The sequence below is a fragment of the Melozone crissalis genome, unplaced genomic scaffold, assembly GCF_028551555.1.
Source record: "Melozone crissalis strain CALT ecotype California unplaced genomic scaffold, PUWL_Pcris_2 ptg000033l_1, whole genome shotgun sequence".
Classification (NCBI taxonomy): domain Eukaryota; kingdom Metazoa; phylum Chordata; class Aves; order Passeriformes; family Passerellidae; genus Melozone; species Melozone crissalis.
The window spans coordinates 15909594-15925681 of NW_026535811.1; the positions used below are offsets into that span (position 1 = coordinate 15909594).

A 16088-nucleotide genomic window follows, 5' to 3' on the forward strand; every position below is an offset into this window, starting at 1 on the left:
AAAATAAAATTACACTGGCAAGCTGTGGTTCTGTTGTTGCTTCCTAAATAAAAAACATCACTATCAGTAGTCCAATTTCCAACAAGTGGATAACAAAAGACCTAATTTTTGGACTTCAAATAATCAATCTCAAATGCCTTAATAAAACATCCTATGCAGGACTCCATTTTCCAACAGTTTAAGGAAGTGGAAGAAAAGTCCATAAAACTATAGAGACAGTTTTTTCAGGGCACCAGGAGTTTAATCCTGGTTTAGAGCCTCAAGTTTAAGAACTGATTTGCCTTTTACATTTCTTTTCTCTTAGCTAATGCTGAGTATACTATTACCCATACAATTATGTAATCTTTCTTAAAATCTCATTAAATGCTTTGTTTTCCATTCTTGTGGGATTCTTGTGACAATCTTTACTATTCAGAAGCAGGAGAGGATTATTTTCTCTCAATATTAGCTTGAGTATGTACTCAGCTATCTCCACCATGATCCCAATCAAGTGATTATTACAACAGGCTTAAATTTACTATGAAGGGCATGGCCCTGTCCATCTGAATAAATTCATAACATAACAAAATCTATAACATGGAAGGCTAATATTTTTAATCACAGAATCATAGAATTATTTGGGTTAGAGGGGACTTTAAAAATCCTCTAGTGCCAACCCCCCGCCATGGACTGTAAAAGCAAAATTTAACATCAATTCTCAATCTAAAGTGAATGATGTACATAAGCTTCTCTGAAAAGAAAGGGACAGCTTGGGGCAATTTTGACCAAAAAGCAGAGTCAGGTAATACGGAAAGAAATTATTCAAGAAAGACAAGAGAAATATGAGTGACTTCTACTGGCCATTGATCCAAGAGTTCTCAGCAAGTGGTTTACACCACAGTCTGGTGAAAATCAGCTGACAGTCCTGCAAAGCTTCAGCAGTCCCACCCAAAACACTCATGCTCTGATGCCTTAGCTCAGTGACCTTGTTCCAGCACAGACTATTCCCTCTTCACCAAGCCTACACCACCTCAGGGACAGCACCTTGTGTCTGCACAATCCAATACCTGAAGAAAAAGGACATTTCTGAATCCTGTATTGCTACTGCAGAGCTCCACCACCACCGCCTTGCAAGCTGGACTGGACTTCCTGTTCAAATAATATTCATCTAATTGTCATTTCATCTCATGTGTGTGTAACCCTGTGCTGCTCAGCCCAACTAAATTCAATCATTCCCACCTTCAAAAGAGTATTTAGTGCTAAAATAATCCTAAAGCTGGTAGGGTGTTTCATGCAGGATTTTAAGAACAGAGTTTAGAACAAAACTCTGATCAGAGTTGATCCAACTTAGTTACTGTAATTGATTACAGCTTAAACCCTGCCCTTTCACTTCTACAAAGAGAGGAAGGAGAACTCTATGAGAAAGCCAGAGAACTTTTCCACAGCAGTAATTGTTTATGGCCACAGTTCTGGAGAAGCACAGAATGTGAACATTCAGGCTGCCATTTTACCTGCCTTATCTTAATTCATTGAGTTTAGTTGAGGTAATTTGGTGTTAAAGACCTCACTGGATTTACTGCCATATTTTGGCCAAGGTATCTAGTAACTAATCTATTCAGCTAGGTAAAACAGAATTATCACTGATTTTTTTTCCTTACAAATTCTGCACAGTGATTACGTACATGCTCACAAGGTTTCATAAGGAACATACTGTGGCTTATCTATGGTCTACTGCAATATCTGAGATCAGCATGTAATCTGATGGATGCAGATATATTTTGTAATTATTTTAGCCACACCTGAGAAGTTGAATATGAAATGACAGACTTATCCTGCATTTCTTGTGTGTGGGCACACATATCAGTTTAGCAGCCTCATAAAACAAGTGTTAATGGTTTCAGTATGAATTGCCCAGTTTAGAAATCACAGAACCAGAGCCGCTCTAAATGTGGAGAACAATATTAAAAGTGCGTGTTTTGGTTTAGCACAATTGATAAGCTGATATTCAGTTCAAAGAGACTTTTATCTTGGCAATTTAAAATATTTAAAAGGTTATGTGTGTTCATGAGAAAGGCACAGCTGTGTGGTCCCAACCTGCAGCATCTGCAAAGCTATTCAAGCAAACTGCAGCTCACTCCCACATACACAGATGGCTTTGGGTGCATTCTACATGGCTACATGCACTGAAAAGACTTTTGGGTAAATCTTTGTTACTTTGAAACATCCGATTTTCACCTAACCTTACAGCCTCTCTTTATAAATGTAAAGCTTCAGAATAACTTGGGTCATTTTCCTGTAACCAGGGCTATAAAAAGGATCTCCAGCAGAACTTTTTCTGAAAGACTGCTGACTCTGTGAAGATGAGAATAAAACTCTGTTCTGAGAATGAAACTCAGCAGCCCAGATCTTAGCTGGTGGCTTAGTGCCTAAATCTCCTGCTGAAGATCTGGCTCAGCTCTTTTGGGTGAAAACAAGCCCTTATGACACTAACAGCAGAACTCCTGCTGCCTCTAAAGAGGACAATTTCTCTTTCCAATTTTTCAGCTGAGTATTTGGTTCCACTTCTTTGGGAATGTCTAAGGCTGTGGCTTAAGGTTTCCTAATGTCAGACATCATTACCAAGTACCCAGATTTCCAATGCCCCAAATTTTATCACCAAACATCAAACCCTTTCTTCAGTATATTCCTCCTGTCTTAAGTACTTGTGTGAGAGCACCCAGACACTGTGAGTGACCCAGGGTGTGCAGAGCAGCAGAGGAAAGGGAATGCAGGTGTGTGGAATCACCAAGAGTCTCCCATTGTGACTCCTTCAGCAGTGGCCCTTTCAGGGTGGCTCACCTTCTGCCCAAAGTCTGGGAGAAGGATCCAGGTTGCTTTAAGGTATTAGTAGGTCTTAAAGAACTTCAAAGCACAGTAATTAAAATTAGGCTAAATAATGCCAAGTGGAAAGAGGATTAAAGGAAATACTACTACTTGAGATTGTGTCAGAAGTCAGAGATATCAGAGGTCTTTGAAAGGCAACAAAAGCTGGACAAACTTCTTGTACTTCTAAGGAACGTGGAATTTAGGATTTACATATCCTGACTTCATCCTCTCTCAAGTTTATAACAATTAGATTTACAAGTACTCACCTATGTTTTTTTTACTGAACAATGGTACTGCCTCACTTTTTCTTTATTAATTTGCTTACTGTAGTATTGGAACACCTTTATCAGCTTTAAATTCCTTAGTTCTCTGAGGCAAGCATCTTCACCTTTCTTAGTCCCCAGATTATCCCCTGACCTTAACAAGCTGCAGGGATACCCCTTCACAGCAAAGCTCAGTAGTGACCCACCAGTCCCAGACCAGACTGACCAGCCACATCTGGCACAGGATGACTCCAAGGAAAAGAGAAGGCACAGGCTGCTCACACAAGGTATGAGAGGAGAAAAGGGAGGCACCCAGATGAAGGACACTTCTCCTTGTCTGAGAGTTGACCCATGCAAGACTGCCCTGCAGAAGCCTCCATGGCACACATCAAGCTGATTTAAGGGAGGATGAAGTACGAAAAAAGACAGTTATAAACAGTGATGAATCCTGATTTACAACAGCTCAAACTGTGACAGAAATTGCATCATTAGCCAACAACAGAATGCTTAAAAGATTTGTGAATTTTCTTCTTGTGTTTTTGCTTTTTATTCCACTCTAGATACCTTTATCAAGGAGGCTTAAACAAAATCAGGTCATGGCAATGTGTGACGCTGGTGATAATCCATACCATGAGTAATCTCCCTGTGCTGCCAGAGCACAGATAAGTGCTCAGGAGGCTTTGCCCAATTGATTTAAAGTTAGCTCACGCACACAAGGTGTCTGCCTGCCTGTTCATAAATCTTTGACGTGTCTGGCTGGCTGGTGTGTTGTGCCTGACATATGAACTGTGCAAAATACAGTTCACAGGGTTTTATTACAGCAGTACCTTTAATATCTCCACCAGAGGTATTTTACACCTCACAGACACAGTCACCAGTGCAGCTCTCCAGTCACTAATGCAGCTCTCCAGTCCCAGCAGATCACCTCTGTTCAACCCAAAAGCTCTTCCAGCTCTCACTCCACTCTTGCCAATAATATTCTCCATATTACAAATCTGCCTGATGGGGACTTCCTTTTCAGAGGTAGGAAGGACCTAAGCTCAGGTCTGACACTCAGAGCAGCGTGGCACCTCTTTACCTGAAGATTTTTCACCTAAAAATCTCCCAGACAGATCCCCTGGGGGAAGAAGGAAGCCCATCAGTATGCTCAATGCTTTTCCTGACTCTCCATCAGCTCAGCTAGCAAAATCTTCCTACTGGGAGCATCCCTCACTATAAACAGAAAGGAAAATACTCCCTTTCTCAGGTGGGAGTACTGGTTGCCTCTTGAAAATTAGCTATTATTAGCTATTATTAGCAGTCCACTGTTTATGCTTTCATAGTGGCCTTGACATAATTAGAAATAAATGAAAGCTTGATAGCTCCTGTTTGTTCTTCCTCTGAATTCAGTGCAGGCTGTTACAGGAGCTGGAACACAAAAGCAGCACCCTGGGAATACTAAAGAGTTGTCTGCATACAGAAGTTGCACTGCTGTAAATCTAACTCAAGCCAGGCAGAGCAAGTCTTTTTTCAGGGGTTCCCTTACATATGATTTATAACTTTCTTCTTGCAGTAAATTTCTGCACTCATACTTCAAAGCATAAGTTAAAATAAGCAATCCTAACTAAATCAGTGGGGAAAAAACCCTACTTTAAACTCCATTGATAAAACTTGTACACAGATCTGTGTCAATATGGATTAGATATGAAAAAAGTTCACAGCTTCTTGCTGTGATATTTTAATGGTTATTAAAATATCCAAGACTGTACCACTTCATACACTTAGTATTATCTGCTGTATTCCAGCTTGTCAAGAACTATATTTTATTTTTAAGGAGTCTTAAAATATATTAAGCTGCTGTTTTGGGGAGTCGCAATACTCTTTTGCTTTAATACAAAGTACCAGACAAGTTGCAATATCTTCTTTCTTCTCTGGAACCTTTCATTCCATCAAAAGGGGTAGAGACTTCCTCAGAACTTTTTTAATCCAAATTTTAGTTAAAAGGCAAGAGGGCAATAGCAGAACCCTGCAGCCTATATAATCACAATGAACTTGCATGACACCAATCCACAGTCACAACACCACTCCAAAAATCAAAGGAGCAGAGAGATAAATGAGCCCAAGGGTTTTCAGTACAACCATGGTGGATATTTAGCAGTGCTGTTGGCCCTGCAATCCCTGGGTGCAGCAGTACAGTATGACCCAGCAGGGGCCCAGTGTGGGATTTCTGTGATCTACACTGCAGACCCACCTGCTACAGCAGTTCTGAACCAGCATGACTTGGTCAGGCAGCACACAAACACTTGTTTAACTGTTTTAACTGTTTAACATTCTTACCTCTGCAGCCAAGTAGTTTCCAGTTGCCAAATGCTTGAATCTAAACAAGCTGTTCCACTGTCCTGCCCCTCCCCGGCAAGGGTCATGGTGGACAACCTAAAAGAAGAATTTGGATTTTAATCCTGCTCCTCAAGATCACACTTCAGGTCACTGACATTTCCTGCAGCTCAGTCCTAATAAAAATATGCAAACAACATCATTGCAGCCTGCCAAAGAGAGGAATTCTGTGCTTACATGAAGCTCACCATAGATAACAACTACTTACATTTATTTTTTGCCAAGTGCCAGGAAATACTCCTTCTATTACTTTCCATGCTTTCAGTAATTTATTCCCTGCAAACATGATGAGCCAAATTTTGCTTTTTAGTGACATGTTGTGACTCTGCAGCTCAAGAAAGTAAGGAGAGCTGCTCTACACTACTAGGCACTACTTGAAAGCAAAACTCAAACCATCTTACATTATTTTATCAATTATACCAGCTCTGTTTTTGTCAATACTAGGGGCTTCTGAAAAATTTTCATTCAAGTGATATATCCTCCTATCATCTTATCACAGGTTATTTCTTTTATCCCTTGAACTCTAGGTCATTTGCTTTCTTCAAATCTAGCAGTGTCTGTCTCCTTTAAAGAGGAATCTGCAGTAAGTGCAGGTGCAATACACTCTACTCCAGACAATACCTACCCAGACAAAAATCAACCATTTTTCTGAAGACTCCGTTCTAAATACACAAAGTTTATCCATCACAAGAACTTTTGGGTATAATAGGAGTTACATTATTGGAATAGCAAGGATTTGAGACATACCAATTTCCAATGTTTCTTAGTTGAACAAAAATGTTTGCTAGTTTCCCTTCTCAAAACCACCTCCATTCACAAGACCCCCTTTATTCAGGCTTACTTTAAACAAATGTTGATGTGTTGTGTGATGTTTGGGAGATTTCCTGTCAGCCATGGTTCTCCATTTTTTTATACTGCACATGAAGCTAAACGTAAACACTCAAAACTCAGGAGAGATGAGTGTCCTTTGATTGGCTTTGGTAAAGTCACACCATTTACGTCAAGTCTGAATTTGAAATTTGACTCTCCCTCATTTCAGTGCAGGCAAATATAGTAGGAAAGCCTCCTGTCTCCAGACACACAGAGAATAAAGCAGCTCGTCAGGGTTCATCCTACACAAACCGCTTCATGAAATAATAATAGTTACAGGGAGGTGTGTGATGATATCAGGAGCCCATGAATGACTCATGTTGTGCTGAAGTTTTTTTACTGAGCCCTGGCCTTCAGGTCCTAAAATATTTATAAAGAGAAATAAAAAATACCTCTATCTCCCACAGTGCTTTAGAACTTGTTGCAGACGTGGCTGACTGACGTAACGTGGTGCGGAGGAAAATGTGTTGTTTCTTCTCATATTCATCACAGGTCAGAAACTTCTCTTGCTCTGCATGAAACAGCCTCACAACATCTCCCTAAAGAAATAGGGAAAAGAAGCACTGTTAAATGGTAGGCAAAGCCTCCAGAGTAATTTTCTATTTGTAACAGCTCCAGTGATGCCAGCAGAGCTGACAGGAAGAAAATATTTCTGAGCTTCCTACTGCTGGAGCAGGTACCAAGTGAAGAGCATTCAATCTTAGCACCAAGTCTGGAAATCAGACGGGATAATTCAGTCCTGCAGGAGACCCATAGCCTTTTGGGAAAGCACAACAATGAACAGTGGGCAAAAATTAACCTAAAGGTCATTTTTAATTCTATGTAACTTTACTAAGTTGATTTTTTTTTTTTTTTTTGTTTCTAATCTCTCTTATTACTTAAGGGAAGTGAAGAGATTTTTCTAACATTGTATTATCTTATCACTTCTACTCTGCAATCAACACCAACGCCCCCTCTCTATTTCTTCTGCTGGATTCATTTTTGTTTCCTCCTGCCTCTCCCCAAGACTTGAAACACTATCCTTAAATGGGTCTACACAAAGATACCGTTTTCCCTTTCAAATTCTTCTTCAAAAACTGCTGGTACCTTGACACCTATTGAAAAAATAGCCATTGATAATGATTTATTAAGGTACATGTGAGGACAAATTAAGCTTATCTCTAAAATGAAAATGTAAATTATCTCAGAGATTAATCTACAGGCATGAAACTGTGCAATACCTCAGCATGTAAAGCTACATTGTCTTGTTACAGTTATTGTTACAGTTACTTGGAACATCTCCATAAAGTCCTTATTTCTTCTTTTATTCACCAGGTAATATTTCTCTACACAGTAAGATTTATAAGTCTTTCTAATACAGTAAGATACTAAGATAAAGTAAAATACTTTCTTGATTCAAAAAACAATTTAAAAATCATACTTACTCCTTTCAGTACATCATCTCGGTAACTACTGAATTTCATGAACAAAGTTATTTTCCAGCTTGTGTTACAGTTGACAGCATTTACCTTTAGAGGAAAAAAAAATTCGAATTATAGTATGTGGGGATGGGGGTTTTTTTTGAGACATTCCATTCTTCTGAAAGATCAGACCACATCTGGGATGACAGGGGACATGGCTTAGCTGCATTTCTGTACAGTTCTTAACACTGGTCCTGAAGCTCTAAAGTGTTAATGAGAAGACTGGGTGGGGAAATGCTGCTCTGTTTGCTGACAGCCTACCAAGAACACCCCAAAGGGATACTGAGTGAGGATTCACTCTTACCTCAGAGTTTGAGATACTCAAGGAAACCTCATAGAGTTATCACTGCAGCAAATATTTCATTTTGGGTTTTTGAGGCTAAGCTGGAACCAGTTCTTAAGGTTCCATTTGTGGGCTCATGGTGGGTTCTGGTTACCAGTAAAGCACAACATATCACAGAATGGTCTGGGTAGGAAGGGATGTAAAGATCATCCCATTCTAAGCCACTGCCATGGACAGAGACACCCCTTCCACTATCCCAGGTTGCTCAGAGCCCCATCCAGCCTGGCCTTGGACACTGCCAGGAATCCAGGGGCAGCCACAGCTTCTCTGGGCACCCTGTGCTGTCGAGAGCATGGTGGAGGCACAAGGGACACCAAAGGCAGCTTCAAGCATCCACAGCCCTTTAATGTTCTATGTTTCACACTCTTCACCTTACATGTACTGCACCTGTGTGCCCTCTGCTCCCTTTGGTGACTGGTCAGCACAGCTGGGCACTCCATGGTTCATTACCTTCAATACTGCACCCCTGCCCTGCACAGCTGTAGCCATTGGGGATGAGGCTTGGCCACAGCCCCATTTCCAATTACCACAAACTGTGTGCCTACAACACTGTGCCAGGGCCTCACCACCCTCACAGGACACAATTTCTTCCTCATATCCAATCTGAACCTGCTCTCCGTCAGTGTGAAGCCATTCCCCCTTGTCCTGTCACTCCAGGCCCTTGTCAAGGGTCTCTCTTCATCTTTCCTGTGGGCTCTCAAGGCCACAGTGAGGTGATTCCAAAGCCTTCTCTCCTCCAGGCAGACCAATTCCAATTCCCTCAGCCTTTCTATAACCATGTCAGATCAGCAGCTCCCCCTCCTGCCCTCCTGAACTCACCTCTTTGCAGCCAGGGTTGTCTAGAAGCTCAATGTTGCTGGCATGCAGAGGCTGTCCTGCATTGACTGGCATGAGAACAACTTTATCTCCCACCACAACCTGGAAGTCAGAAATAAAATGCAATTTAGACCCAAGTAGTTATCCAATAAAATAATGTAGCATATTTAGAAAATGACTCAAATGCATGCTCTAGTAGTGGCACTCAGTGAATTTATTTGCAGACAATTCACACAGCAGTTGTGTTCCCCCACAATATGCAATCACTTGGGTTCAAGATTTCCAACTAATCAACCCTTGCATTCCCAATAAGCATGTCCCCTGGTTCAGCAGAAACTCCAGACCATGAAATAGATATGAATCTACAAAGTCCAGGAGCAGCTCAGTTCATCCAAAAGTTACACTAAGTTCTCTTTATCCCAGAGAAAGCTTAGAAAGCAATCATGAGCCCTCAGCTCTGTGGACCATCTGCTGGCAAATGTCCTGACAAGCTCAGTAGTTCTCCAATCCAGACTGCTTGAATGCAACCTAGAAAGACACAGAAATAACTGGAAATTCAGAAAGAGGTGAACACACTCCATCCCCTCTGCTGGTGTTCCCTAAATGATGTTTGAGCTCAGCACAGGCAGCAGGTACAACAGCTGAGAGACCTTCTCTCTACAGGAGGAATTCCTGGCTGGCCCCCTGCAAGCAAATTCCCATGCCCTTGCAATTCTTTACGATATACAAATCAATATAAAAAATTTCTTTGACCTAAAAACTGCTTGAGACATGCATATGGAGAATTCAATTCATGCCTGGAAGGGGGGAAAATAAATAATAAAAAAATATCAATCCACATAGGCTGGTTGGCACTGGGTCCTGATTTGCTTATGTTCTTCACAGCAATTTTGAGCACACACAGACATGAAGACAAGTGGCTACATGTGATTTTTTTCTACATGAAATGCTGCACAAGCCATGCTTTCTCTTGGAAGACAAATAAATAAAAACACTTTCTGCATTGATCAGCACATTTCCTATGAAAAAGCTGAGCCCAGTTCAGTCTTGTGCAACTTCAATGCAGGTGAATTTGGCCCCCTCATTGCAGAGGTGAAAAGGAAGGTTTGCCTGCTCTTTACCAACACAGCCAAAATAAACAGTAGCATAAGACAGTGTCACCATGCTGAGACCACACACAGAAATCCTACTTGATCCAAGGCATGGGAACAAGTTCACTGACAGAATCAAAATAATCACAAGATGCCTATAAGACACATTCCTTATGCAATACATTCCTGCATGCCATGCTTCACACAGACATTACTTACAGCCTGTTTTAAGAAGTTATGACCAGACAATTCATTAACCAAAATACCACCAGGTTTGCATCCTGCAAAGTGGAATCAGGACTTCAAAATTGTTGCATGCACACCAGGACTATCACAACTAAATCAGTAAGACAGCACATCATTAAGCATCTTATTTAAAAAGAAAAAAACCCACTAAAATGGCAAATAACTGCAGTCCAAGCCACACAGCATCAATCCTGCTATTGGGGAGTATTTTGTTATTCAGTCCATCTGGAACCAGCTCTAGCCTTAATCAGTCCTATCTTCCATTGAAGAGCAGCTTCAAAAATGATGAAGACTTAATAAAAGTCTGCAGAAAATACTGTAGTTATGTCAATTACTGTAAATTTTCAGTCATAATCTTTAATTACTTTCATTGACTTGCAAAATTAATCAGTTGCTAGTGAAACTAAGCTAATCTTCTTTTAGAAAACAAAGTTCTAAAATATTTCACAAGGCTAAAAATCTCTGCTCACTTACCAGAGGAGTCACACACATGACTTTCTGTATCAGATTCCCAGATTCCTTTTCTTTTAGGATACATGGCATACCTTGCCTGCATTACCTGGCACAGTAGCAGCCATCCAAGCAGTAACTCAATACTCACTTCTCTTGCTTAAAAGACTTTCTAAAACATGCTTTCTAGGGAATTTCCTCATTATAGCACAGGAATATAATTTTAAAAATACCAAAGTTTCTAAACAGAGTAGGAGCCTGATATACCTAGCTAACTCCATGAATTCAAAGGTTTCCATGACTGGGAGTAACTGGAAAGGAAGCAGTGGGTACAAGGCTGAAGCCTCCCCCCATCTGTGAGAGAAAAATGAGGACTTCCCCCATCACTGGCTACTGCTGTCCTCTGTGAAACAGCTGCCTGGTTTGTGTAGCTGTTGAAGAGGTAGAAATGAACAAAAGCAGAGAGAGCTACCAGAGCACTAATGTTTATCGCTGGAAATTTGCAAAGAAAATTGTCAAATCCTTTTGGGCCTAGTAGAAACAAGATACAACTTCCCTTTGTAAATTCCCTCTGTAAATTACAGTGGCAAGTTGCCGGCTCTGAAAGGCAACCTGGAAACAGAAAATGAGCAGCAGGCCATTCCAAAGGAACCCAGTCCATTGAGTTAGGAATAAACCAGTTTGCCACATGGCCCTCACGGCTCAGAGCCTGTCAGATAAATCCCCACGGGAAGGGACTGGGAAAGGGGTCTGTGGCACTGCCATCACTGCACTGATCTGCAATCCTTGTAGATCAGCAAGTCTGCTTCCAAAGCCTCATGTGTGCACAACAGTGGAAAATGGAACCAAAACCTCTGTAGTGCTGAGGATGACTTTGAAGGCCAAGGATGGTTCTGCTGCTCTCAGCTCTAAGGGCCCACCATGGTTTTGCAGATGACAGGTAGGAATGCCAGATCCTCCCTCTGGAGAGCATGACACACATATTATTTTCCAGGCATGAGAAATTTAAAAAGATGCTGAACTGATGTTATTGCAAGAAATTAAGCCAAAACAAGAAGTCACCATTTTTTCTCTAAAGAAGGGAAAGAAATACCAGGCTAATGTTTGTGCCACGTTTGTTCTCCTTAGCTGAAAAGCCATGCAGAAGCCTCCCCTGAGGGATATATTTGCTCTATTTCTCTGCAACAGGCTTTGGGAAAAAGGAGGATTTTCAAATACCCTTTTGATCACTACATGAAGCAGGGAATATTTATCTAGGGATATTTGACCAGGAGCTGGGAATGTAATCCTTCTCCTCTCCACAACAGATTGCAAAAGGAGTGGCAAGCAACCACACTCATTATCCTGGAGAGCATCCCAAGGGCTGGGTAACCACAAAATTAAGGAGAGAAAATACACAAAAAGAAGCCATTCCCTTCTACAACCCTAAGAAGGCTTTCACTGATTATGCACAGAGGAAAACAGCCAAACATTCCCAGCCAGGTCTGGGAAAAACCACACAAGCTCATCATCGTGTGGCCTTCCCAGAGGCAGATCTGAATTCTCCATATCAGGCACTTAACCAAGCCACAGAATGAAGAAGGGAGTTGTGATCTCATGGCACAGCTCTCAGATCTGCAGCAAAGAGCTCTCCTGTGCATTCTTCCTCTCATCAATATGCAAGACTCCAGCTGAGTCTTGCAGAAACCTACCCAGAAAAGGCTTTCCAGACTATTCTACTCAGCTCCAATCATAGATACCATTTTCACATCAGAAGGGAATACAGATTTAAAGAAAGCTGATGTATTTCCTAGAGACATTCTCTATTGACCCCTTGAAAAAAAAGTTGCCACAAAATTTTTAAAAAAACTCTTAAAAAAAAATAAGTGTCCAGCATAAACTATGATATCTTGTCAGCTTTGTAAGTCTGCACTAAAAAGGTAGACTTAGCAAAGATGCCCCAACAGAGAGGCTCAGTTATATGTGGCAACACAAGAGATTCCAGACCATATAATTAAGTAACACCTTCCAGTTACACATGAAAGGTAAAAGTCCCAATTACTCTTCTAATTCCTTCTTTCCTGAACTGAATCCATTATGAAACAGGCCAGCAGTGAAGAAGTTATTCCTCCTGGAATTCCTCTCCCTTTTCCTCCTTAACACATTCAGTATTTCCACTTACATTGTCACCTTCACTCCTCAGTTTCCAGAAGGGCTGGATATAAAACCAGGAGCCCTCATTCCCTGCAGCATCCAGAGACACTCGCATAGCATTCTTCTCTAGCAGAGCTGGCAATCTCTTGTTGACTGTGAGGTACTTGTTGCTTTTTATGTGCAGTAGCTGGGAACAAAAAAGAAATTAAAAAAAAAATACAGCTTTTAGTTGCTTTTTCTCCCTCCAATCAAAAGAAGAGGCACAGGCTTTCACATTGCAGAAATTTTCAAATATAAATATAACTAGAAGGCAGTTATCAAAGTATGCTACAGTTTAGGAAAACAGATGATCTATCTCAGATTGTGAGAAATGTGTCAGGGATCAATTTTACAGCAGGGCAAGTGTCCATTGCAGTTCTCCCTTCAGGAATTACATCCATTACAGAAAAGTTGTACTGCACTTAAGAACTTAGCTCCTGTCTCATTTATATGTCATGAAATACAGATTACTTCAATGATTTAAAAGGAGCTGCACAGCACCTCTATAGCATGATTTTGAAATAACTCTTGAAAATAAAAGACATATTTATGTTCAGATTCTAAACTGAAGCACCAAGAAATACACACAGAATTTTTATTATGACAAATTATTTAAACAGGAATATGCAGCACTTCTGTTAGGCTTTGAAACAGGCAGAAAAGCACAATATTGTAAACTTCACCAAATTCTGTTTACCTGACCCTTGACAATTCAGATTACAAAGGGTAGACAGTTAATTTTCACTGTAACCTTGACATGAAACAACTGTTTCCTTTCCAACACTGAGAAGGCAGATGGATTTTAATAGGTTTACCTGGATGACGTTGCTGTATTTTACAATTTCACCCAACAGCTTTCTGTTCTCGCTTTCATTCTGCTTTTGTTCCAGTTCTGCTGCATGCTGCAAGAGAATGACTATTTCTTTAGACTCTACAAAAGAAGTACCTGGAACACACAGTGCAGAAAGGAAATGGCACCATATTTAAATCCTGCAACCTACAAGCATTACTGCACTGGAAATATTAGCACCCAAATCCTGACGCTGATTCTGACTTTTTAATTACCCAAAATAGGGACTCTGTCACAATTTATTGGTCACACCTGAGATGCATGCTATTTTAAAATTTTTCAAGCTCAAAACGTAATGTCAGGGGCTTTATTTCATCCTATAGAGGATAAAAAGGTGCCTATGATTAGCTTCTCCCTGTCACCACTGCTTTTACTTGTTGGTGTTTAATTGTACATAAACACATAGACTTTACAACAAAACAAAAACATTAGCTCACAATAGGCAACATTAAAATTAAACACAATAGACTGGGCAAGCACAGCCACAGAGCAAACTCCCTACTCCCAGCACTAATTGCTGTGTAACTCTGGCCACACACCACGTGCCTTCCTTGCTGTTTTTAACTGGAAGCACTGGTGAATTCTCCAGTGCCCACAAAACTGTCATCCAGGTTTGACAGGACCTTGTTTTCACTTAATCTCATGCATTCAGTTACAGCATCAGGCCAGCTGTTTTTCAGATACAGGTGAGTTGTTCCATCCACACTGTATTGGAGACAAAATAAAGACTGCAAAAAGGTTCACAAAAGAGTCACTTAGACTGAAGGCAAGGACAAACACAATTTTGAGGAATTTCCTGGCTAAAGCATTGAGGACATCTCTTGGTCCACTCTTCTGCCTAAGTCCTGGGAAGAATTTCCAGCATTATTTAAACCAGGGCTCCATCCTGATTTAAACAACTCCATTTTTACATTATAAAATTTCTGAAAGCACTACCTTGCTTACAGCAAAGGCAAAACCCCCAGCCCAAAGTAAGATAAACACCAGGTCAGGGGCTATAAATGCCAGTCAGGAGGCAGGAGAGCCAAGGAGAATATAGAGTTGCTATGGTGGCACAATAATGCCCATCACAGTGGTTCCCAAGGCACTTGTTATTATTCTTTCTGGTGCTATTGTAATTCTACAGCCTGCAGATTGAGATAAGATTACAAATACAGATGTCTCTTACTTGAAGTTTCTTCAGCAGTGCTGCTTCAGTATGGTTTCCTTGTTTGGCTTGCTTGGCTTTCCAGTACTGCTTCTGGGCTGAATATCTGTTCATAGGACACACCTTGAAAAGGCAGTCTGGGGAAAGATTGAAAGAAATACTCCTGAGTCATGTTGAAAGACATTTCCTTCATTTGTAAGTATGTGTTGGTTTGGGTTTTTTGTCCAGAAATGTCCAGATACCAGTGTTTAAACACAGCCACCAGGTCAGCTTGGCGGCAATGACACCCGAAACAGGGTGGCACAGCATTAGAGTTGAACCTAAAGCCCTTAAAGCCTCACAGGTTCCCACTTTGTGCAATCTCTGTAAGAGCCCCAGGCTGTGATCCTGCCATATCTGCCTGCTGCTTTATGAGCACCCCAACATCACAGATGCAGTGTTTGAAGGCACGTGAAACCTTGGAAGAGTGGTCCTGCTGTCTGTATGCCACACACTTGGCTTGCCCAGCTCCTCCTGGCACTGCTGAATCCAAGGGTGGCTGAGGAATTCAGCAGCCAGCCACCAAGCAGATCCACACAGGGTCTGGGTCTCTCTGCCTTCACTGAGTTGTTTTTACTGTCAGGGTTTTTTAATCCAAGTGACACAAGCTGAACATCACCACTGTCCAACAGAGCAGGAAAAAAGCAGGTGAGGAGAGAGGAGCCATCTGAGCAGGGTGGCTGTGCAAATGAGAGGAAAGGATGAGGAGAAGGAGACTGCAGCCAATGCTGAGATGCCGAATAAGAAATGAACAGCAAAGGAAAGAGAATATCAATACATCAACCCTCATCCCATCCTCACCACCTCCCCATGTGGAGTGAGGGGGCTGCATATCAAAGAAGGGGAGAGATGTCTGGAATGAAGCCAAGGGGTTCTTCCCTACATGCTTGTTCAATTGCTCATCTTTATTTCCCAAAACCATAATCAATAATTGAAAGTTAATGTTAATTGGCAAGAAACTGAATTTTGTAAAATTCCCTGACTCAAGGGGTTTTGTCCAGTGGCAGTCCTATAAACTGGAAATAGAGTTCATGATTCATCTAAAGCCAATTACTTTAGAATGATAAACAACATATAGTCTTGCACAGTCACAATCATCAGCTGCTCTAAAAGCAGCGAGACTT

At 41.1% G+C, this 16088-nt stretch overlaps 1 protein-coding gene across 1 annotated transcript in view; it reads right to left on the reverse strand.

Moving 5' to 3' along the window:
- The window catches only part of ITPR2 (inositol 1,4,5-trisphosphate receptor type 2), a 243878-nt gene that overhangs the window by 192951 nt on the left and 34839 nt on the right, over window positions 1-16088 (reverse strand). Inside the window, exons 3-9 of the mRNA XM_054281843.1 lie at window positions 14947-15062; window positions 13744-13830; window positions 12918-13076; window positions 8973-9071; window positions 7775-7858; window positions 6743-6889; window positions 5424-5519 (exon numbers count right to left, since the gene is read on the reverse strand). Coding sequence (XP_054137818.1) covers window positions 5424-5519; window positions 6743-6889; window positions 7775-7858; window positions 8973-9071; window positions 12918-13076; window positions 13744-13830; window positions 14947-15062 — 788 coding nt within the window. The remainder of the gene's footprint in view (window positions 1-5423; window positions 5520-6742; window positions 6890-7774; window positions 7859-8972; window positions 9072-12917; window positions 13077-13743; window positions 13831-14946; window positions 15063-16088) is intronic.